Source organism: Bos javanicus, chromosome 16, assembly GCF_032452875.1.
Source record: "Bos javanicus breed banteng chromosome 16, ARS-OSU_banteng_1.0, whole genome shotgun sequence".
Taxonomy (NCBI): Eukaryota; Metazoa; Chordata; class Mammalia; order Artiodactyla; family Bovidae; genus Bos; species Bos javanicus.
Genome location: NC_083883.1, coordinates 35,887,955 through 35,912,743, shown reverse-complemented (window position 1 = coordinate 35,912,743; position 24,789 = coordinate 35,887,955). Strand labels below are relative to the sequence as shown.

The 24,789-nt window shown below is 38.7% G+C and overlaps 1 protein-coding gene across 1 annotated transcript in view; it reads left to right on the top strand.

The window, feature by feature from the left end:
* KMO (kynurenine 3-monooxygenase) overlaps positions 1–24,789 on the top strand; it is a 68,501-nt gene that overhangs the window by 36,500 nt on the left and 7,212 nt on the right. The window contains 6 exon segments of the mRNA XM_061382526.1: positions 3,318–3,405; positions 5,290–5,455; positions 6,822–6,893; positions 8,844–8,965; positions 10,892–11,039; positions 16,538–16,595. Coding sequence (XP_061238510.1) covers positions 3,318–3,405; positions 5,290–5,455; positions 6,822–6,893; positions 8,844–8,965; positions 10,892–11,039; positions 16,538–16,595 — 654 coding nt within the window.

Here is a 24,789-nt window from a genome sequence, read left to right as displayed (position 1 = left end):
TCTTGTAAATCAATCAATCCCTCTCAACACATTCCAGCAACCTCTGACTCTTGGAGAGCAGAGGTTCCTGTTATTTATCTGTGTTTCTCCACAGTTCCCTACCCAGGGTGAGTTTGTAACGTATCTGTTGAATTGAACTGAACTGAACTGGGAGGAGGAGTGAAGGGGAAGGTCACTCTAGTTGATTCACAAGGGCTCAGAAACAGGGTTTAGTATTCGTCTCAATTCCATTTCTTTACTTGTAAGACTGACTTTTGGATGAGTAGATACATGGCTAGATTGCTTTATATATTCATGCTGATCTTAAGAAAAGAAACTACAAGACAGCTTTCAAAAATAATAGAAAATATCTTTGATGTGTTAAGCACTATGTTAATAACTGCTTTATATTGCATCCATTTGTATAACCCTCCAAACAACTCTGTGAAGTAAAAATGATGTTTACCTCAGTTTTGTACATGATAAAGGAAGCTTAGAGAGGGCCACAGTGCAACAGGTTACACTGTTAATAAGTAGCAGAATCTGGATTGAACCTGAGTCTGTCTATTCCAAAGTCCATGCTTTTAACTATTACAGTCACTGCCTCCAGTAATATAAATGAAACACTGATAATAAGGAGCTAAAACATGGGGAAGATCCATCTGGCATACTCCCCCATTTTTCATTAGGTACACACTGCACAGCGTACAATTTCATAAATGGCATAAATATGTTAATCAAAAGAATGCTGAACCTCTTGACTTCTAAACCGTTTGGCATATAAAGTTCTTTTACACAGCTCTTATTCCTATACATGGCATCAGATTGTGAGCCACCTATTCCACTGATAAATGCTCATTCCTTCTGATAGCACAGCTCCCCTCTGAAAGTACTGTAACTAAATCATTATCCTGCATCAGCTTTTCATGTAGGGTTGTTTCATGGTTTACTGTCCTGTGGGATGTTAATAACCATTAAGTAAAACAAACATAAAAAGGATATGTGATCAGGTAAATTTGATAAACTTAAAACCTGCATTGGACTTCCCAGGTGGCCCTAGAGGTAAAAAACTCATCTTTCAATGCAGGAGACATAAGAAATATGGGTTCAATCCCTGGGTCAGGAGGATGCCTTGGAGGAGGGCATGGTAACCCACTGCAGTATTCTTGCCTGGAGAATCCCATGGACAGAGGAGCCTCGCGGGCTACACTGGGGCCCAACAAGTTGAACACAACTGCAGTGACTTAGCACACACACAAGCAAACCCTGCATCAAATTAGTTTTAAAAGTTCTAGGACTTCCCTGGTGACCCAGTGGCTACGACTCCATGCTCCCAATGCAGGGGGCCCAGGTTAAATCCCTTGTCAGGAAACTAGATCCCACCTGCCACAACTAAGAAATCCCACATGCTGCAATGAAGAGCTGGTGCCGCCAAATAAATACATAAATAACTATTAAAAGTATTTTCTTACAGTACTTTCAGGGCCTTTATTATACTAGTCTGCAGTGTGGATTTTCCAGGGCAATGCTGTCTAAGATGTGACCACAAATGCCAGCCATATGCATAATTTAAAACCTTATATTAATCACAATAGAAAACCTACAAAGAAATTGACAAAATTAATTTTAATAGTATATTTAACCTAATATATCCAAAATATTATTATTTCAATATATAACCTATGTGAGAATGCTGCTGCTGCTACTGCTAAGTCGCTTCAGTCATGTCTGACTCTGTGCGACCCCAAAGACGGCAGCCCACTAGGCTCCCCCATCCCTGGGATTCTCCAGGCAAGAACACTGGAGTGGGTTGCCATTTCCTTCTCCAATGTATGAAAGTGAAAAGTGAAAGTGAAGTCGCTCAGTCGTTTCCGACTCCTAGTGACCCCATGGACTGTAGCCCACCAGGCTCCTCCGTCCATGGGATTTTCCAGGCAAGAGAACTGGGGTGCCATTGCCTTCTCCATGTAAAAATGCTACTCATGAGACATTTTACTCCTTTTTTTTTTTTTTTTAAACTAAGTTGTGAAAACCCAGTGGTTGCATCCCATCTCCATTCAGAACATCCATATTTTAGGCGTTCAAGAGCCACATGTATCTGGGGACCAAGACAGCATAGTCAGAGGGTCAGAGTGTGAGCATTTCTGTAATGACTGTGACCACAGAACAGTTATTTCAGTTATCATAGGACTAGTGTCCCATGGAAAATTCTTTGAGCTGCATTTCTCTACATTTAATTTGAAAAAAAAATTACAAAAAGGTTGATTCCACAAACACATATTGTGTTTGTCAAAGATACCCATAGTGGTTTGAGTAAACTCTGATTTCTCCAAGTTATTTGTCAAAAGATTTCTTAAACATCGATAAGTCTTTGGCATATCTCGAATTTCAATATTCTAAAGCTTCCAATCCTGTGTTCAAGAATCTTAAAGTCTGCAAACCCCAAATCAAACTTAAGCAAAGCAGAACAACAACAACAACAAATACCAAACCTGAGATGAAAAGGAGAGATGGGTACAGATAGAAGTATTGAATTCAAAGTCAGACTTCTGGCTTATTTTTCCTAAATTCTTTACTTTGTGTGATCTTAGTCATCTCACTTTTCCCTCCAGAAGCTCAGTTACTTCATTTATGAAATGAAGAGTTTTAAAATAAACTCTCTCTGAGGTCTACACCAGCTCTAACATCTACATTCAGATTTGTGGCTTTAAGAACAATAAATAGCCCCTAATTATAGATCTCCTGCTCATGAGAAAAACTAATAGTTAAGAAAATTAAATTCACTATAGATTTTTTAGCAGGCCAAAAAAGCACTAAAATAATTTGATTCTATTTATTAAGAAGTTTCCAGTCTTCTTACTCACTTTCCCCTATTTGATACAAAAAGATCTATATTTATATATCAATGATCTATATTTATAACAAACTGAGTCAGAAGTCTAGAGGACTTGCTAAAAAGAGATACAAAGTCAGACATAGTATGAAAAAAGAAGTTTGACTGAATATTTCCAATCACAAATTAAGCCTTAATTTGGGAGTAACTTTAAAATATGTGATGATTGCTTCTTTCCTAGGGTGCCAACAATTACAGTGATGCAAGAATATACATAGTTAGATTTTTTTTTTGAGATGGAGACAGTTGATTTTTATTTATCTCTTTTACTACCAGATTATCCTTAGAACATTTGCCAAACAGTTGTCAAATCACATTTTAACTAATTGATGTTTACATTGTTAAGTATCTCTATCACACCATTCTCAGAAAATGATTAATTCAATTTAAGTGAAATAAGAATTGGAATTTCATTTCCATTAGTTTTCTCTCTTTGTTTCTTCAGCTGTTGAGAAATACTCCAATGCAAAAGTGCACTTTGGCCACAGACTGGTGAAATGTAATCCCGAGAAAGGAGTGATCACAGTGCTTGGGTAAGAACCGGTCAGCCCTTGGACTTCACAGGTGAAGGGTTGAAGTGGAGAACTGTGCCTGTAAACTTTGCTCTTGACTTTTTTGAAAGAGTTAAATGATTACTAACAGGGTATTTCAAGTAGTTTCTACAGTCAAGTAACTTTATGTTGATCACTAGCCCCAGTATTCTTCCTGATTCTCCCGCTCATTCATCTTCTTAACAGTATTCTAGACTGGTAACCATACTCTGCTTCTAACACTCTCCTAACTTGAAACAGATAACTCTCCACTGCTCTGCTTCTCCTCTCCTCTTTCTGAATACTATTTGTCTGCCTCCGCTTGGCTGAGCCCATTTCCTCTCAAGTTCCAAGACTCATATCCCACTTGGGGGAAATATCTTGGATTCACAGTTTGTTCAACAACTACTTGTAAATTCACATTTCTATTTGTAATAATAACCCTTATTTCAATCTTAATATTAATTTTCCTTTAAGCACCTTCACAAGTACTTCTTGCCATAATCTCAAATGTATCTAAAATTTCAAACATCTATTTGTCTTCCTCCTAACTTCCCTGGTTTGTTGTTGTTGCTGTCTAGATGCTCAGTCATGTCCAACTCTTTGTGACCCTGTGAACCGTAGACCACAGGCTCCTCTGTCCATGGGATTCTCTAGGCAAGAATACTGGAGTGGGCTGTCGTTTCCTTCCCTAGGGGCTCTTCCCCACCCAGGGATCAAACCTGTGTCTCCTGCATTGGCAGGCAGATTCTTTACTACTGAGTCACCTGGGAAGCTGACTTACCTAGTACTTTTAACCAAATAATTAAAATCATTCTTGACATACCCCGTTCCTTATTTTTTCCCATTTGATCTGAAAACATTTCCCAGTGTCTCGTACTTCCTGTCTGCCTCAGAGCCTATGTCGTCCTTCTTCCTGAGCACCACAATCCTTGGGATCTCACCCCCACACATGTAGGCTACTAAGGTCACTTTGTCTCCATTTCCTCTCCCTTCTGCATTGTGGCTCCTCTGCAACGTTTCTACTCCTAAGTAAGTTGTCTTAAAGTACTACTCTTCATACACCACCTGCCCAATGGAAATATATTGTTTTCTCCCAGCTGCCAGAATAATGTATTTAAACCTTGCATCTTAACATTCAAAATCCTCTTCTCCTCCCTCTCCAATTGTATTCTTTTCTTAAATTCCTCTTCTGATCTCCTCTAAGACAAACATGCTGCTCCTAGAGGATCTTCGTCACGTCCCTGTGGTTGTTCATACACTTTCTCCATTTGAAGGACTTTTCCTTCTTTTCAAGGTTCTCTTCCTTCATGCAGGGAACTCAGCTTTAAGTCAGGCTTCTGTGGCCTAGCATGTCTTTAGGAATCAGTATGATTGTGTGTTGGAGAAGGCAATGGCACCCCACCCCAGTACTCTTGCCTGGAAAATCCCATGGATGGAGGAGCCTGGTGGGCTGCAGTCCATGGAGTCACTGAGGGTCGGAAACGACTGAGCGACTTCACTTTCATTTTTCACTTTCATGCATTGGAGAAGGAAATGGCAGCCCACTCTAGTGTTCTTGCCTGGAGAATCCCAGGGACGGGGGAGCCTGGTGAGCTGCCACCTCTGGGTCGCACAGAGTCGGACATGACTGAAGCGATTTAGCAGCAGCAACAGCAGCAGCAGCAGCATGACTGTGTGTTACCCTCATTCTCATAAGCAAACCCCATGACTGGGACAAGTGTTATCTTCATTTTATAGCTATCAACTCAAAGCTCTAAATCAGATATGTAAAAGTGAGTAGTGGCCCCATTATTAAGTCACTACTTTTTATACCCAATAGAGGTACTTCATCATTTTCACCACTAGACTTTTTTTTTTTTTTTGATGGTTTATTTTATTTTTCAGACAGGACAAAGTTCCCAAAGATGTCACCTGTGACCTCATTGTAGGATGTGATGGAGCCTTTTCCACTGTTAGAACTTACCTCATGAAGAAACCCCGCTTTGATTACAGTCAGCAATACATTCCTCATGGGTACATGGAGCTGAATATTCCACCTAAGAATGGGGATGTAAGTCCTCTCCCTTTCTTTTCTCCTTCCTACGACTCTCCCCCTCCCCTGCCCTATAATAGAGAGAAGTGTATTCTAGTGCAGTTGTGCTCATCAGCATGTCTTGATCCATTTTAAGGTTTGCCAAAGTACTATGTATTCAATAACTCATAATAAATTGGATGTAGAGGTCTCCTTTTAATAATATCATTCTCACTCCCTTACCTTTCCATATGTTTTCTTGAATAGGGAAGAAAGGAAAGGAATGACAACTACTTTTTTCTATTATATCTTGGGAAAAAATTAAAAAAAAAAAAAACAGGTTGGGAATCAACTTTGTGTACTGACAGTCCAGAGTTCTTATACTCATGATTAAATAAAAAAAGGTATTAAATAAAGTGAACAGGGAGTTGTTGTAAAGAGACATGCATTGCATGTTTTTTATTTCCTGGAGTCCATGTTAAACCATATGTGGCCAGAGGCAAATATGTAGTATGTGTATTGCATGTTGAGGAAAATTAAAATACCAACAGAAGCAACGAGGATCTTGGCTTATAAGTAATAAAAGGTACAAAGCATTAGTTAAATACTTGATTTGCATGTAAAACATACATTTTAAGGTACTGATTTAACCTATCCTAGTTGAAATTCAAACGTCTAGTCTGTTTGGGCTGCTATGTCACTTCAGTCGGTGTCCGACTCTGTGCGACCCCATAGACGGCAGCCCACCAGGCTCCCCCGCCCCTGGGATTCTCCAGGCAAGAACACTGGAGTGGGCTGCCATTTCCTTCTCCAATGCATGAAAGTGAAAAGTGAAAGTTAAGTTGCTCAGTTGTGTCCGACTCCCAGCGACCCCATGGACTGCAGCCCAACAGGCTCCTCCGTTCATGGGATTTTCCAGGCAAGAGTACTAGAGTGGGATGCCATTGCCCTCTCCGCTGTTTGGGATAGCAGTATTATATACTACTTATGGGCTTCCCAGGTGACTCAGTGGTAAAGAATCTGCCAATGCAGGAGATTCGGGTTTGATCCCTGGATGGGGAAGATCCTCTGGAGAAGGAAATGTCAACCCACTCCAGTATCCTTGCCAAGACAATTCTATGGACAGAGGAGCCTGGCGGGCTACAGTCTATGAGGTTGCAAAGAGTCTGACATGACTGAATGATTAACACTTCTAACACCTGGGGAATTAAGTGGGAGTTCATCGTAAAGCTATTTTTTCACAGCAAGCAAACTGTCTTTGCTTAGACTTAATGTTTAGAAGGACTTGCGGTGATCTAAATTGCTGTAGGTACAAGTATAACATAAACAGAGTCGGTGTGCCTTATTTGTTAATGCAGATGAGCTGCATTAATACACTAATTATATGTATATTTTTCCCCTGCAGTATGCCATGGAACCTAATTATCTACATATTTGGCCTAGAGATACCTTTATGATGATTGCACTTCCTAACATGGTAGTGTAAAATTTTTATTAACTCTCATTTTGCCTATATGATTAATGGTTTTCATTACTTACTTTTATATACTATATACATGTACGTAGTCAACTTCATCATTGTCTAGTCTGTTTAATGATTATATATGAAACTTTGGGGATATTGAAGAAAAACCTGAAGAAATACAAGTTATTTACTTTGGAAAGGATATTCAACTTATACAAATGACTAATGGGGGTTTGTGTGTGGTGGTACCTGACTGTCACCTCTCCCAAGACAGTGCAGGAAGAAGCTGCCCCCAAATAAAGCCAAAGATATTTAGGTTATATATTATGAAGTACTTTTCATCCTTTAAGGTCTGTAGGACATTTGAATATTCATTATCAAAAAGGAGCATGGCTGTTCTTTCATTAGACCTTAGAGACTTTTTTGCTATCAGTCCTGGGTGTTTATTGGAAGGACTGATGTTGAAGCTGAAACTCCAATACTTTGGCCACCTGATGCGAAGAGCTAACTCATTGGAAAAGACCCTGATGCTGGGAAAGATTGAAGGCAGGAGGAGATGGGGACGACAGAGGATGAGATGGTTGGATGGCATCACCGACTCGATGGACATGAGTCTGGGTGGACTCTGGGAATTGGTGATGGATAGGGAGGCCTGGCGTGCTGCAGTTCATAGGGTCGCAAAGAGTGACTGAACTGAACGGAATACGTACATATATAGTTATTATTATCTCTATATGGAGATTCCCATGTGGCTCAGTGATGAAGAATCCAACGCAGTGCAAGAGATGTGAATTCAATCCCCGGGTCCAGAAGATCCCCTGGGGAAGGAAATGACAATCCACTTCAATATTCTTGCCCGGGAAATCTCATGGACAGAGGAACCCGGCGGGCTATAGTCCATGATGTCACTAAAGAGTTGGACATGACTTAGTGACTAAACAACAACAATCTCTATATATAATATAGACACCTATATCTATTTATATTTTTCTGGTTGGTCTTTTATTTACCTTTGTTTTTTCTTTCTCTTGTCAAGAATCCTGGGGTCCAAGGCCCTAATGTCATAGTGTTTTAAATGGAATAACAGTAAAGAAAAAAAAAAGAGGAGAATTCAAATCCAATGCACCTATTAATAGTATAAGGAGTGCAGTGTTTGCTTGATGAAAATATCTGGAGTTTACAGTATCAGATCAGATCAGATCAGATCAGTCGTTCAGTCATGTCCGACTCTTTGCGACCCCATGAATCGAAGCATGCCATGCCTCCCTGTCCAATATCAACTCCCAGAGTTCACTGAGACTCACGTCCATCGAGTCAGTGATGCTATCCAGCCATCTCATCCTCTGTCTTCCCCTTCTCCTCTTGCCCTCAATCCCTCCCAGCATCAGAGTCTTTTCCAATGAGTCAACTCTTTGCATGAGGTGGCCAAAGTATTGGAGTTTCAGCTTTAGCATCATTCCTTCCAAAGAAATCCCAGGGTTGATCTCCTTCAGAATGGACTGGTTGGATCTCCTTGCAGTCCAAGGGACTCTCAAGAGTCTTCTCCAACACCACAATTCAAAAGCATCAATTCTTTGGTGCTCAGCCTTCTTCACAGTCCAACTCTCACAGCCATACATGACCACAGGAAAAACCATAGCCTTGACTAGACGAACCTTTGTTGGCAAAGTAATGTCTCTGCTTTTGAATATGCTATCTAGGTTGGTCATAACTTTCCTTACAGTATAGAAAGTTTCCTAATAACCAAGAAGCAGAAGTGTACCTGGGGACCCCTGACTGAGCTTTTCCTGGGAAGTGAGGGAAGGAAGTGAGGGAAGAAATGAGGGTGCTTTTCCTGTCTGCTTGGACACTCCTCCCAGAGTCCCCTGAGCCACAGCAAGCTCTCTGAGACTGAGGATCTGTCTTAGGGCCAGCATTGCCTGACCCCCAATCTCTCACACACTGTTCCTCTTCTCATCACAGAACAAATCTTTCACGTGTACTTTGTTCATGCCTTTTGAAGAGTTTGAAAAACTGCTAACCAGTAGTGATGTGCTGGACTTCTTCCAGAAATACTTTCCGGATTCCATCCCTCTAATTGGAAAGTAAGTTTCAAGATGTCCAATTGTGCCTTTTGACCCCTTGTTTGAGGTATTCAAAATTCAGATAAAGGCTAATGCACCTTATTTTAGCTTTTGTTAAAAATGATCTGTAATGCAGTGACCTGGACAGGAAACCTGCATGTGTGCTAAGTCACTTCCATCATATCCGACTCTGAGACCCCATAGACCATATCCCGCCAGGCTCCTCTGTCCACAGGGTTTTTCCAGGCAAGAAATTGCCATGCCCTCCTTCAGGGGATCTTCCTGATCATGCAGTGACCTGGATGGGAAACCTAGATTACAGCAAAAGTCCAAGAGGATCTTGTGCTGCAAACAGGAATTCTGAAAAAATCCCAGGCTGGGCCGGTATCTCTGGGAAAGACAAGCTACCATTGTCCCTGGGTCTTTTATGTTCCCTCTGCAGGTGCTCAGGCCCCACAGGTCTCGGTGTGCCACAGAGTTCGGCTGTGCTTCCTCCTGCTGGTGGGAACACAAATCTATATGATGGCACCCTCAAGTCCACCAGCTGCTAGCTATATTAGCTTTCCTATGTCTCATACCCTTCACAGTAAAATGCTGATGATAGTTGTACCTGCCCCAAAGGGTTGTTGTGCAGAGTAAAGGGAATAATGCCTATAAACCATTCAGCACAGGGCCAGGCATGTGTAAAGTTTTTCCAAACTGATAGCTAATTGTACCAGCTGTCTGGCTTATGAGTCTTAGCTCCTCTGGCCCATTTCAACATCACCACATGGACAGCATTTGGTCTCATTCAGTGCCTCTCTCCCCTGTCCCTCTGTCCTAGAACCTAACTCCCATTCCACCTCCGGTGACATCTTCATGAAGGCAGCACAATGCTGCAGAAAGGCAAGGTTTTAACACTACTCTTGTCCCTGACTTCCTTGGGTCTCAGATTTTTCATCACTAAAATAGACATCAGGATGCCTTACTTTTAGGGCAATTTTGAAAATTAAATGAGTTAATTATGTAAAAGGGATAGCCCACTGCCAAGTCATAGCAGATCTTTTTTAAAATTGTCAGTTCTCATCCTTTCCTGCATATCAATTCAAATGCTATGTTGGTTTCTCCTTCTCTGGCATTGAATGGAAATCTCTCATGCCAAAATTTAGCCCTTAGATACTTTTGGAACTTGTTCTGTGGCTATTTCTTGCCTCTCTCACTAGATGTAATATCATCTAGTGTATGTACACAGGATTCCCAGATGGCTCAGTGGTAAAGAATCCACCTACCAGTGCAGGAGATGCCAGAGACATAGGTTCAGTCACTGGGTCGGGAAGATCCCATGGAGGAGGAAATGGCAACCCGCTCCAGTATTATTGCCTGGAAAATTCCACAGCAGAAGAGTCTGGCAGGCTACAGTCCATAGAGTCACGAAGAGTCAGACATGACTGAGCAAGTACACATGATAAATGTTCATAGTACTTCTCCACCTATAGCGCCCACAAAACCTTTGTAGATACTTGAGCAATACTAGCTTGATTCCAGTTGTTCATTTCCAGATACACATGGACTCACTTAACTTAATTTTGGTTTGTTGAGTGTTAATAACATGCACAACTGCATCTCAATTTTTTCCAAGGAAACCTGAAATATACCAACATAGCTGAAAATTGTGTGATTTATGTGCTAGATAATGAAATTTTCCTGACATATAACACAGGCATATTTAAAATTATCCAAATTCAGCTACTCTTGTTCTTTTTGGATATGATTAACATTGTTTCAAATTAAGAATGTAATTAGAACAATGGAATTTGGAACAATGGAAACTTCAGCTGTTTTCTTCCTGGCATTCTCATGTATTTTTCAATGAAATATTATGTTGACAAAGCCAATAAATCTGAAAGAACTATGCAGTATTTAATACCCAGCTTAACATTTTTACATTTTGATTGTTTTCTTCTGAAGGCAAGCCCTGGTACAAGATTTCTTTCTGTTGCCCGCCCAGTCTATGATATCCGTTAAATGCTCTTCTTTTCACTTTAAATCACATTGTTTGTTGATGGGAGATGCTGCCCATGCCATCGTGCCCTTTTTTGGGCAAGGAATGAATGCGGTAAGTTCTTTTTCAGTAGGTAAGTCCCTCAAACTTTTCTGGGCCCATCTCAATTAAAAAAGCTTAAAAAAAAAAAAGAAAAGGTTAAAACTATCCCCACATAATCTCTGAGAAAACAATCAATTCAACAACCCCACCAGCTATTTAACTAGATTGATCTCTATGTATAGTCAATTCTTGGCTTACTTGATCCAGACACTTAATGTATAAAAAAGCATAAAGCATAACATAGTTTTCTGTTCAGTTAGAAAATGTATTGATAACTTGAAATTTAGGAACTTGACTGTCAGAAATTCAAGGCTTAATTTTTTAAAGTATTTATTTCTTTGGCTGTGCCAGGTCTTAGTTGTGAAATGCAAATTCTTAGTCACGGCGTGTGAGATCTAGTTCCCTGACCAGGGATTGAACCCAAGCCCCCTGTGTTGGGAGCACGGAGTCTTAGCCACTGGACCATCAGGGAAGTCTCCAAGACGTCATTTTTAAAGTAAATTTTTTCTTGAGATTATAATGTTAGTATCAACAAAGAAAAATATCCCAGGGACATCCCTGATGGTCCAGTGGTTAAGACTCCACCTTCCAATGCAGGGGGCGTGGGCTTGACCCCTGATCCAAGAACTAAAGTCCCACAAGCCATGGGGTGCAGCCAAAAATTAAAAAAGAAGAAAGAAAAATATCCCAAATTATCTTTTCTTTCCCCCTCTGTTTTTTCATTCCACAGGAAAGGAAAACACAATTAATAGAGTTAAATAGAATGATAAAACAGACTAGACATTGAATATTACTGCTTCCATGGAAATTTTACCATTCTGGCCAGAACAATATATCAGGAAAGGAATACTGTTCAAATAGTGAATGTTAATTTAAGGAATTCTAAAATAATTGTCTAGACAAACAATTATTTTATGTGCATGTGTGTTTGATTACTAATATTATAGTTTTATAACCATAGTCTTATTGTTTTGGTTTAGGAATATAGTCCAAGAATAAATAATGTGTGAGTATAATCAATTATATTTTCATCTAATTAGTGGTAAATATTTTGTTTTACAAAACATAATCAAGTTAGTAGAGCAGGAGGACCCTGAGCTTACTTCCTCCCTTCCTGCCTTCTCCCAAGGAGAAGTCCTGGCTGCACCTGGATCTGGCTTTAGGCCCTCTGAAACGAGTTCTGTCTCTCACCAAGGGGGTGGTCGCCACCACAGCCTAAGGAAAAGTGTGGCCCATGCTCACTTCAGATATGCTCTCCCACCAAAGCCACTAGGCACATGCAGACTGAATAGGACATCACAGAACATACCTTCAAGACCAGGACAGGTAAATTTCACATAATTTCATAGAGATGGTGAAAGCTGGAGAAGACTCTTGAGAGTCCCTAGGACATCAAGGAGATCCAACCAGTCAATTCTAAAGAAAATCAACCCTGAATATTCATTGGAAGGACTGATGCTGAAGTTGAAGTTCCAATACTTTGGCCACCTGATGCGAAGAACTGACTCATTGGAAAAGACCCTGATTCTTGGACAGATTGAGAGCAGGAGGAGAAGTGGGTGACAGAGGATGAGATGATTGGATAGCATCATCAACTCAATGGACATGAGTTTGAGCAAACTCCGGGAGATAGTGAAGGACAAAGATGCCTGGTGTGCTACAGTCCATGGGGTCACAAAGAGTGAGACGTGACTGAACAACAACAAGAGAAAATTAAACAAAATTTTAGGAAACCATCAACAAATGGAAGATGCAACCTACTGAATGGGAGACCTTAATCAAATCCAAAAAGAACAAAATTAGCTGCATTTGAATAACTTGGTCTTTGCAAATGTAATGTCTGATAAGGGGTTGATATCCAAAAATATATTAAACTCAAATAACTCAATGTCAAGGAAACAAACAACCGGATCTCAAAAATGGGCAGAAGAACTGAATAGGAATTTTTCCGGAGAAGACATACAGATAGCCAACAGGCATATGAAAAAATGTTCAACATCACTGTTCACTGCTGCTGCTGCTAAGTCGCATCAGTCGTGTCCGACTCTGTGCAACCCCAGAGACGACAGCCCACCACGCTCCCCCATCCCTGGGATTCTCCAGGCAAGAGCACTGGAGTGGGTTGCTATTTCCTTCTCCAATGAGTGAAAGTGAAAAGTGAAAGTGAAGTCGCCCAGTCATGTCCGACTCTTCAGGACCCCATGGACTTCAGCCCACCAGGCTCCTCTGTCCATGGGTCCAGGCAAAAGTACTGGAGTGGGTTGCCATTCACTGTTCATTAGGGAAATGCAAATCAAAACCACCATGAGATATCACCTCATATTTGCTAGAATGGCTATCATTAAAAAGACAATGACAAACGTGTGTCAAGGATATAGATGAGAGGAATTCTAGTACCCTGTTTGTGGGAATGTAAATTGTTGCAACTTCTATGGCAAGCAGTATGGAGGTTCCTCAAAAATTAAAACCTGAACTACCACATGATCCAGTAATTCCACTCATGGTATATATCCAAAGAAAATGAAAATGCTGCTTCAAAAAGGTATATGCACCCCATGTTCATAGCAGCATTATTTACAGTAGCCAAGATGTGGAAACAACCTAAGTGTCCATTAAAAAATGAATGGATAAAAGGTAGTGGTATGTATATACAATAGAGTATTATTCAACCATAAGAAAGAACGAAATTTTGCCATTTGCAGCAACATGGATGAACCTGTATAGTATAACGGTTAGTGAAATAGGTCAGACAAAGAAAGACAAATTCTGTTTGTTTTCATTTATATGGGGAATCTAAAATATAAAGCAAATAAATGAATATAACAAAACAGAAACAGACTCACAGATACAGAGAACAAACTAGTGGTTACCAGTGGGTAGAAGGGGAGGGGGAGAGGCAAGAAAGAAAAAGGGGATTATGAGGTACAAACTGTAATAATATACAGTACATAGTATATAGCCTATATTTTGTAACTTTGTATGAAGTATAATCTATAAAAATATCAAATCACTAAGTTGTATATCTGAAACAAATAAAATATTGTAAGTCAGCTATACTCCAATATTTTTTTAAACTAAAAAACACATCAATTTTAGCAGTGGATACATGTGTGGACTCTGGCATTAGAGCTCCTTTGTTCAAAGCCTGCCTTCATGATTTATTAGAATATATTTTCACACAACTAATTTTACTCCTTATTTGTAAAATTCAGATTTTTTATTTTTAATACTTTTTGCTTTATTATTTCTTTTTTTTTAAACGTTTTTTGGGGAGGTGGGATCCCCAAAATAAATTTATGTTTATTTTATCCACATAAAATAATTGTTTGTCTAGACAATAATTGCTTTACAATGCTGTGGTAGTCAATACAAATCAGCCATAATTACATATACATCCCTTTCTTCTTGAGCCTCCCTCCCCCCAAAATTCAGATTTTAATAAGACCCATCTCATAGGAATTCTCCAGGAATAAATGAATTAATTAAAGAATTTAAGACTATTATCTCATCACTATATGATATCTCTTATCTCTATATTCCTATAGCATTAACAGCCTATATAATCGACAAATTTATTTGCCTCTGGTATAATATTGATATGTGTAATTGATACAGAAATATTTTATTTTTTAACCTTTACATATTTATATATGATCTTAAAACCATAGTTTAATTTCCTAGAATACAGGAAACATAGCTTTCTATTTTATTCTCCCTACTGCACTTAGCAGAGTATCTTACTAATTTTGTGGATTTGTTGATTAGAAATTTGCTTTAATTTTGACTTATGGGAAATGAGTTCATATGAGAGTTCTATGCTGTCATTAAATTGCTCTAAATGTGAATCTTAAATGCCTAAATAGTTTAAATATTATTCTAATGCTCATGGTAGAACAATATAATTATTTTTGCTTCTTTAAGAAGCAACAGAATTGTCAAAATTACAAGTTAATCTAAAATTTTGATATTCTAAATTTATATCTATATCTACATATACTACCACACACTTGCACTCATCTCACATGCTAGAAAAGTAATGCTCAAAATCCTCCAAGCCAGGCTTCAACCGTATGTGAACCATGAACTTCCCGCTGGATTTAGAAAAGGCAGAGGAACCAGAGATCAAATTGCCAACATCCATTGGATCATTGAAAAAGCAAGAGAGTTCCAGAAAAACATCTACTTGTGCTTTATTGACTATGCCAAAGCCTTTGACTGTGTGGATCACAATAAACTGTGGAAAATTCTTAAAGAGATGGGAATACCAGACCACCTGACCTGCCTCTTGAGAAATTTGTATGCAGGTCAGGAAGCAACAGTTAGAACTGGATATGAAACAACATGCTTGGAAATCAAGAAAGGAGTACGTCAAGGCTGTATGTTGTCACCCTGCTTATTTAACTTATATGCAGAGTACATCATGAGAAACACAGGGCTGGAAGAAGCACAAGCTGGAATCAAGATTGCTGGGAGAAATATCAATAACCTCAGATATGCAGATGACATCACATTTATGGCAGAAAGCAAAGAAGAAGTAAAGAGCCTCTTGATGAAAGTGAAAGAGGAGAGTGAAAAGTTGGCTTAAAACTCAACATTCAGAAAATGAAGATCATGGCATCCAGTCCCATCACTTCATGGCAAATAGATGGGGAAACAGTGGAAACAGTGAGAGACTTTATTTTTTTTGGACTCCAAAATCACTGCAGATAGTGACTGCAGCCATGATTTTAAAAGACACTTGCTCCTTGGAAGAAGAGCTATGACCAACCTAGACAGCTTTTTAAAAAGCAGAGACATTACTTTACCAACAAAGATCTGTCTAGTCAAAGCTATGGTTTTTCCAGTAGTCACATATGGATGTGAGAGTAGGACTATAAAGAAAACTGAGCACCGAAGAATTGATGCTTTTGAACTATGGTGTTGGAGAAGACTCTTGAGAGTCCCTTGGACAGCAAGGAGATCCAACCAGTCCATCCTAAAGGAAATCAGTCCTGAATATTCATTGGAAGGACTGATGCTGAAGCTGAAGTTCCAATATTTTGGCCACCTGAGGCAAAGAACTGACTCATTGGAAAAGACCCTGATGCTGAGAAAGATTGAAGGCAGGAGGAGAAGGGGATGACAGAGGATGAGTTGGCTGGATGGCATCACCAGCTCAATGGACGTGAATTTGAGTAAACTCTGAGTGTTGATGAGGGACGGGGAGACCTGGTGTGCTGCAGTCCATGGGGTCACAAAGAGTCGGACACGACTGAGAGACTGAAATGAATTGAATTGAACTGAATTGATAGACATAAATGAATAAACTGGGCAAAGACAAAACCATCAAACATGCTGTTAATGGCATTTTTAATCAGAATTCAATACCAAGTGTGGCTATTCAGCTGTTACGTACTGGTTTAGGGTACAAATATCCTGTGAGTTATACCACCAATGAGAAGTCTATTCAAATTAGCTAAACAAAGTATTTATTATTTTAGTTCATTTTTCCCCATTTTTTCTTGTTTTAGGGCTTTGAAGACTGCTTGGTATTTGATGAATTAATGGATAAATTCAATAATGATTTTAGTAAGTAAAATTTCTCCGTGGGACATGGATTAGTCTTGCTGATTAATTGTACACCTGTTTCTGATCCTGGAAGATTTCAAATCATGAATTAGATTTCCTAATCAGAATTTATAATTTTTTCTTTTAACACTCTATGCCACTGTTGTTACTCATTGCAGACAAGAAACACCCAAAGAGGAAAAGATAGTTTAAGTTTTTACATGGAGGTCTATACCAAGAAAAAAATTTCTGTGTACCAAAGTTTGGTGAAGGTGTACTCCTTTCTGGGCTTCCCTGATGGCTCGGATGGCAAAAAAATCCACCTGCAATGCAGGAGACCCTGGTTTGATCCGTGGGTCAGTAAGATCCTGGAGAAGGGAATGGCTGCCCACTCCAGTATTCTTGCCTGGAGAACTCCATGGACAGAGGAGCCTGGCGAGGCTACAGTCCATGGGGTCAGACACAACTGAACCTACTTAGCATGCACACATACCCCTTTATCTCCCACTCAGTCTAGTTAACACCCATGCCGATATCCCCTACAGCTTGCCCTCAGACCACCTTTGGAAGCTCCAGCATTTTCTTGTGTTTTGCTTTGTCAAAGTTTGCATATAATAGTTCCATTTACCTTTTGATTAAAATGAATTCCACAAATAATTTTACAAGTATTGAAGTTTTTAATTTTTATATATAACTCTGAAAATAAGTTAAATGTACATAATTTTCATCTGTAAAAGAAATTGAAAACAATAGAACTGGATAACTTTTACTGCTTCTCAGCTCCACATGCTCTCAAAGGTCACCTCTGAAATTAAACCTGTGGCAGATGAGAGACTACTTAGAGAACCAGTTTTGAATCTACACCCAGATTCCAGCCTTTTTTCTTTTAATTTCTTTTTTTATTAGAGGATCATTGCTTTACAGAATTCTGCTGTTTTCTGTCAAACCTCAACATGAATCAGCCATAGGTATACATATATTTCCTCCCTTTTGAACCTCCCTCTCATCTCCCACTCCATCCCACCCCTCTAGATTGATACAGAGCCCTGTTTGAGTTTCCTGAGCCATACAGCAAATTCCCATTGGCTGTCTATTTTATATACGGTAGTGTAAGTTTCTATGTTACTCTTTCCATACATCTCACCCTCTCCTTCCCTCTTCCCATGTCCATAAGTCTATTCTCTATGTCTGTTTCTCCACTGCTGCCCTGTTAATAAATTCTTCAGTACCATTTTTCTAGATTATGTATATATGTTAGAATATGATATTTATTTCTCTTTCTGACTCACTTCACTCTGTATAATAGGTTCTAGGTTCATCCACCTCATCAAAACTGACTCAAATGTATTCCTTTTTATGGCTGAGTAATACCCCATTGTGTATATGTACCACAACTTCTTGATCCATTCATCTGTCGATGGACATCTAGGTTGTTCCATGTTCTGGCTATTGTAAATAGTGCTGTAATGAACAATGGGATACATGTGTCTTTTCCAATTTTGGTTTCCTCAGGATATATGTCTAGGAGTGGGATTGCTGGATCATATGGTGGTTTTATCCTAATTTTAAAAGGAATCTCCATACCGTCTTCCATAGTGGCTGTATCAATTTACATTCCCACCAACAGTGCAAAAGCATTCCCTTTTCTCCACACCCTCTCCAGCATTTATTGTTTGTAGACTTTTTGATGATGGTCATTCTGACTGGAGTGAGGTGATATCGCATTATAGTTTTGATTTGCATTTCTCTAATAGTAAGCGATGTTGAGCATCTTTTCATCTGTTTGTTAACCATCTATATGTCTTCTTTGGAAGAATGTCTGTTTAAGTCTTTCTCCCACTTTTTGATTGGGTTGTTTGTTTTTCTGGTATTGAGTTGTATGAGCTGTTTGTGTATTTTGGGAATTAATCCTTTGTCAGTTGTTTCATTTGCTATTATTTTCTCTCATTCAGAAGGTTGTCTTTTCACCTTGCTTGTGGTTTCCTTTACTTTGCAAAAGCCTTTAAGTTTAATCAGGTCCCACTTGTTTACTTTTGTTTTTATTTCCACTATTCTAGGACGTGGGTCATAGAGGATCTTGCTTTGATTTACGTCATTGAGTGTTCTGCCTATGTTTTCCTCTAAGAGTTTTATAGTTTCTGGTCTTACCTTTAGGTCTTTAATCCATTTTGAGTTTACCTTTGTGTATGGTGTTAGGAAGTGTTCTAATTTCATTCTTTCACATGTAGCTGTCCAGTTTTTCCCAGAACCATTTATTGAAGAGGCTGTCTTTGCCCCATTGTATATTCTTGCCTCCTCTGTCAAATATAAGGTACCCATAGGTGCATGGGTTTATTTCTTACCTTTCTATTTTGTTCCATTGGTCTATATTTCTGTTTTTGTGCCAGTACCATGCTGTCTTGATGATGGTAGCTTTGCAGTATAATCTGAAGTCAGGAAGGTTGAATCCTCCCAGGTCCATTCTTCTTTCTCAAGATTGCTTTGGCTACTTGGGGACTTTTGTGTTTCCATATGAATTGTGAAATTTTTTGTTCTAGTTCTGTGAAAAATGCCTTTGGTAATTTCATAGGGATCACATTGAACATGTAGATTGTGTTTGGTAATATAGTCATTTTCACAATATTGATTCTTCCTAATAAGGAACATGGAATATCTGTCCATCTGTTTATCTTGTCTTTGATTTCTTTCATTAGTGTGTTTTAATTTTATGTGTACAGTTCTTTTGTCTCCTTAGATAAGTTTATTCCTAGATATTTAATTCTTCAAGTTGCAGTGGTGAATGGGGTTGATTCCTTAGTTTCTCTTTCTGATTTTTTATTGTTAGTATATAGAAATGTAAATGATATCTGTGTATTGATTTTGTATCCTACAACTTTGTTAAATTCACTGATTAGCTCTAGTAATTTTATGATACTATCTTTAGGGTTTTCTATGTACAGTATCATGTCATCTGCAAACAGTGAGAGCTTTGCTTCTTCTTTTCCAATCTGAATTCTTTTTATTTCTTTTTCTTCTCTGATGGCTGTAGCTAGGACTTCCAGAACTATGTTGAATAATAGCAGTGAAAGTGGACGCCCTTGTCTTGTTCCTGATCTTAGGGGGAATGCTTTCAGTTTTTCACCATTGAGAATAATTTTTGCTGTAGATTTATCATATATGGCCTTTACTGTGTTGAGGTGGATTCCTTCTATGACCATTTTTTTGAGGAGTTTTAATCGGCAATGGGTGCTGAATTTTGTCAAAGTCTTTTTTCTGCATCTGTTGAGATTATCATATAGTTTTTATCTTTCAATTTGTTAACATGGTGTACCACATTGATTGATTTGCATATATTGAAGAATCCTTGCATCCCTGGAATAAACCCAACTTGATCATGGTGTATGAGCTTTTTGATGTTGCTAAATTCTGTTTGCTAAAAGTTTGTTGAGGATTTTTGTATCTATGTTCATCAGTGATATTGGCATGTAGTTTTCTTTTTGTGTGTTGTCTTTGTCTGGTTTTGATATTAGGGTGATGGTGGCCTCATGGAATGAGTTTGGAAGTGTTCCTCCCTCTGAAATTTTTTGAAAGAGTTTTAGAAGGATAGGCATTAGCTCTTCTCTAAATGTTTGATAGAATTCTCCTGTGCAGCCATCTTGTCCTGGGCTTTTGTTTTTTGGGAGATTTTTTTTATCACAGCTTTCATTTCAGTGTTTGCAATTGAGTTTTTCATAGTTTCTATTTCTTCCTGGTTCAGTCGTGAAGATTGAACTTTTCTAAGAATCTGTCCATTTCTTCCAGGTTATCCATTTTATTGCCATATAGTTGTTCCTAATAGTCTCTTATAATCCTTTGTATTTCTGCATTGTCTGTTGTAACCTCTCCCTTTTCATTTCCAATTTTGTTGATTTGATTCTTCTCTCTTTTTTTCTTGATGAGTCTGGCTAAAGGTTTGGCAATTATGTTTATCTTCTCAAAGAACCAGCTTTCAGTTTTATTAATTTTTACTGTTGTTTCTTTCATTTCTTTTTCATTTATTTCTGCTTGGATCTTCATGATTTCTTCTACTAATGTTTTTTTTTTTTTAATTCTTCTTTTCCAGTTGTTTTAGTGTAAAGTTAGGTTGTCTATTCAATGTTTTTCTTCTTTCTTGAGGTAGGCTTGTATTGCTATAAACTTCCCTCTTAGAACTGCTTTTGCTGCATCCCATAGGTTTTGAGTTGTCATGTTTTCATTGTCATTTGTTTCTAGAAATTTTTTTATTTCCCTTTTGATTTCTTAAGTAACCTGTTGGTTATTTAGAAACATGTTGTTTAATCTCTATGTGTTTGTTTCTTACAGTTTTTTTCTTGTAATTGATATCTCGTCTCATAGCACTGTAATCAGAGAAGATGCTTGATACAACTTCAATTTTCTTAAATTTAGTGAGGTTTGATTTGTGACCCAAGATGTGGTCTATCCTGGAAAATGTTTCATGTGCACTTAAGAAGAAGGTATAGCCTTCTGCATTTGGATGGAATGTCCTAAAGATATCAATGAGATACAGCTCATCTAATGTATCGTTTAAGACTTGTGTTTCCTTATTAATTTTCTGTTTGTTTGGTTTTGTTTTTTTTTTTTGGTTTGTCCATTGGTGTGAGTGGGGTGTTAAAGTCTCCTGCTAATATTGTGTTACTATTAATTTCTCCTTTTATGTCTATTAGTGTTTGTCTTATGTATTGAGGTGCTCCTATGTGGGGTGCATAGATATTTACAATCATCACATTTTTCTCTTGGATTGATCCCCTGATCATTATGTGGTGTCCTTCCTTATCTCTTGAAATCTTCCTTATTTTAAGGTCTATTTTGTCTGATATGAGGACTGCTACTCCAGGTTTCTTTTGCTTCCCTTTTGCATGGAATATATTTTTCCATCCTTTCACTTTCAGTCTATGTGTTTTTAGGTCTGAAGTGAGTTTCTTGTAGACAGCATATATATGGGTCTTGTTTTTGTATCCATTCAGCCAATCTGTGTCTTTTGGTTGAAGCATTTAATCCATTTACATTTAAAGTAATTATTGATATATATGTTCCTATTGCCATTTTCTTAATTTTTGGGGGTTTATTTTGTAGATCTTTTTTCTTTTCTTGTATTTCTTAACTATATAAGTCCCTTTAATATTGTTGTAAAGCTGGTTTGGTGGTACTGAATTCTCTTAACTTTTGCTTGTCTGAAAAGCTTTTTATTTCTCCATTAATTCTGAATAAGATCCTTGATGGGTACTGTAATCTTGGTTGTAGATTTTTCCCTTTCAATACTTTAAATATATCCTGCCATTCCCTTCTGGCCTGCAGAGTTTCTGCTGAAAGATCAGCTGTTAAGTATATGGGGTTTCCTTTGTATGTTACTTGTTGCTTCTCCTATGTTGATTTTAATATACATTCTTTGTGTTTAGTCTTGTTAGTTTGATTAGTATATGTCTGGGGTGTTTCTCCTTGGGTTTATCCTATATGGGACTCTTTGTGCCTCTTGGACTTGATTGACTATTTCCTTTGCCATGTTGGGGAAATTTTCAACTATAATCTCTTAAAAAATGTTCTCATACTTTCTTTCTCTCTTCTTCTTCTGGGACCCCTGTAATATTAATGTTGGTGCGTTTGATATTTTCCCAGAGGTCTCTGAGACTATCCTCAGTTCTTTTCTTTCTTTTTACTTTATTCTTCTCTTCAGAAGTTATTTCCACCATTTTATCTTCCAACTCACTCATTCATTCTTCTGCTTCAGATATTCTGCTATTGATTCCTTCTAGGAAATGGCAACCCAATCCAGTACTCTTGCCTGGAAAATTCCATGGACGGAGGAGCCTGGTAGGCTACAGTCCATGGGGTCGCAAACAGTCGGACACGACTGAGCAACTTCAATGTCAAATGTCAAATGTAGAGTATTTTTAATTTATGTAATTGTGTTGTTTGTCTCTATATGTTTATTCTTTAATTCTTCTAGGTCTTTGTTAATTGATTCTTGCATTTTCTCCATTTTGTTTTCAAAGTGTTTGATCATCTTTACTATCATTATTCTGAATCCTTTTCCAGGTAGTTTGCCTATTTCCTCTTCATTTATTTGGACTTCTGTGTTCCTAGTTTGTTCCTTCATTTGTATAGCATTTCTCTGCCTTTTCATGATTTTTTTTAATGTATTGTGTTTGAGGTCTCCTTTTCCCAGGTCTCAAGGTTGAATTCTTTCTTCCTTTTGGTTTCTGCCCTCCTAAGGTTGGTCCAGTGGTTTGTGTAAGTTTTGTATAGGGTGAGATTTGTTTGTTTGTTTGTTTGTTTTTCCTCTGATGGGCAAGGCTGAGTGAGGTGGTAATCCTGTCTGCTGATGGTGGGGTGTGTACTTTTGTTTTGTGTGCTGTTTAGATGAGGTGTCCTGCACAGGATGCTCCTGGGAGTTGGGTGATGCTGCACAGTGTATTCAAGTGGTTTCCTTTGTGTGAGTTCTCACTATTTGATACTTCCTAGTGTTAGTTCTCTGGTAGTCTAGTGTTTTGAAGTCAGTGCTCCCACTCCAAAGGCTCAGTGCTTGATCTCTGGTCAGGAATAAAGTTTCCACAAATGGTTTGTTATGGCATTAATTGAGATTAAAGCAAATATCTGAAAACAAGAAACCAAAGATGAACCCCAGACAAATGGCAGTTAAAAAATCAGGCAAATAATAATTAAAATAATAGAATATACACATATACAAATACACCCATAAGCAAAGTCAAAACAGTTGAACAAAAATAGAGTAGATTGACCCAGCGAACAAAGGAAATAAAAGATTATATCTACAGGAACAAAACTAACTAAAGCACAAACTGGAAAACAAAACTAAGGCAAGGTGCCAATTGGGGAATAAAGCAATAAAAATAAAATTAACAAATATGTTGAGAGGAAAGGAAAGAAAGAAAAGAAAGAAAGAATAGATATACAAAGTTAAATAGAGTTATATAAAGAAGACTTATATACATTCAAGATTAACTGCAAGGGGAAAAGAATAGTAGGAAAAGCAAACAAAAGAATAAATGTAGAAAAAATAATAATAGGTTTAACAAATTAAAATTAAAAAGAAGAGAAAAGAAAAAAAGGGGGAGGAACTCCACAGAACTGCAAAAGCCCAATGTAGAGGCAGAGGTTTATAACAACAATAAAAAATGTGACATAGAAAAAGAAAAAAAAATCTCAAAAGCTTAATTAGATTTCATAGTGCCAATTGACAACTACAACAGAAGCAGTGGGTCGGTGGGGGGGGGGGAGGGAAAACAAAGAAAAAAGATCCAAAAGAATCTACACAACAAGTCAAAACATAAGAATAATAATGTTTTTCTTGAGTTTCTGCTGTCAGAGTCCTTTCCCTCACTGGGAGTCACAGTCCACCTCACCTCCCTAGGATGCCCTCCAACACTGTGCTCATCTCTGGACCTGCTTTGGGGGAAGCTCAGATTCTAATCTGGTCCTGCTCCTATGTGTTCTTGCCTCCGATGACCACAGCTATCAGAAGTAGTGCATTTTCTTTTGTGGGCACTCTCAGTGACCTTTTGTATATTCCATAGACACAGATTCTGTCTAGTTGATCGTGTGGATTTAATCTGCAGCTTGTACACCAGGTGGGAAGGTTTTGGGTCTTCTTCCTTAGCCATACTGCCCCTGGGTTTCAATTGTGGTTTTATTTTCACCTCTGCATGTGGGTCATCCACTGGGGTTTGCTCCTGAGGCTTCCCTGGAGGACTTGGGTTTGCCCTGTGAGCACCATGTTTGGAGGTGGTGCATCTGCTTGGGTCACAGGGGTTCTGGCAGCACCAGGTACTCAGGGGAGTTGGCAGCTAGGGCAGCAGGAAATATAGTGCTCTAGAAGGGTATGGCAACCCGTATTGGCCAATATGCTCCAATATTGCCTGAAGAACCCCACTCCCTGACAGAGAAGCCCAGCAGGCCACAGTCTGCTGCTGCTAAGTCACTTCAGTCGTTTCCGACTCTGTGTGACCCCATAGACGGCAGCCCACCAGGCTCCCCTGTCCCTGGGATTCTCCAGGCAAGAACACTGGAGTGGGTTGCCATTTCCTTCTCCAATGCATGAAAGTGAAATTGAAAATGAAGTCGCTCAGTCGTGTCTGACTCTTAGCGACCCCATGGACTGCAGCCTACCAGGCTCCTCCTTCCATGGGATTTTCCAGGCAAGAGTACTGGAGTGGGGTGCCAAGGCCACAGTCTACAGGGT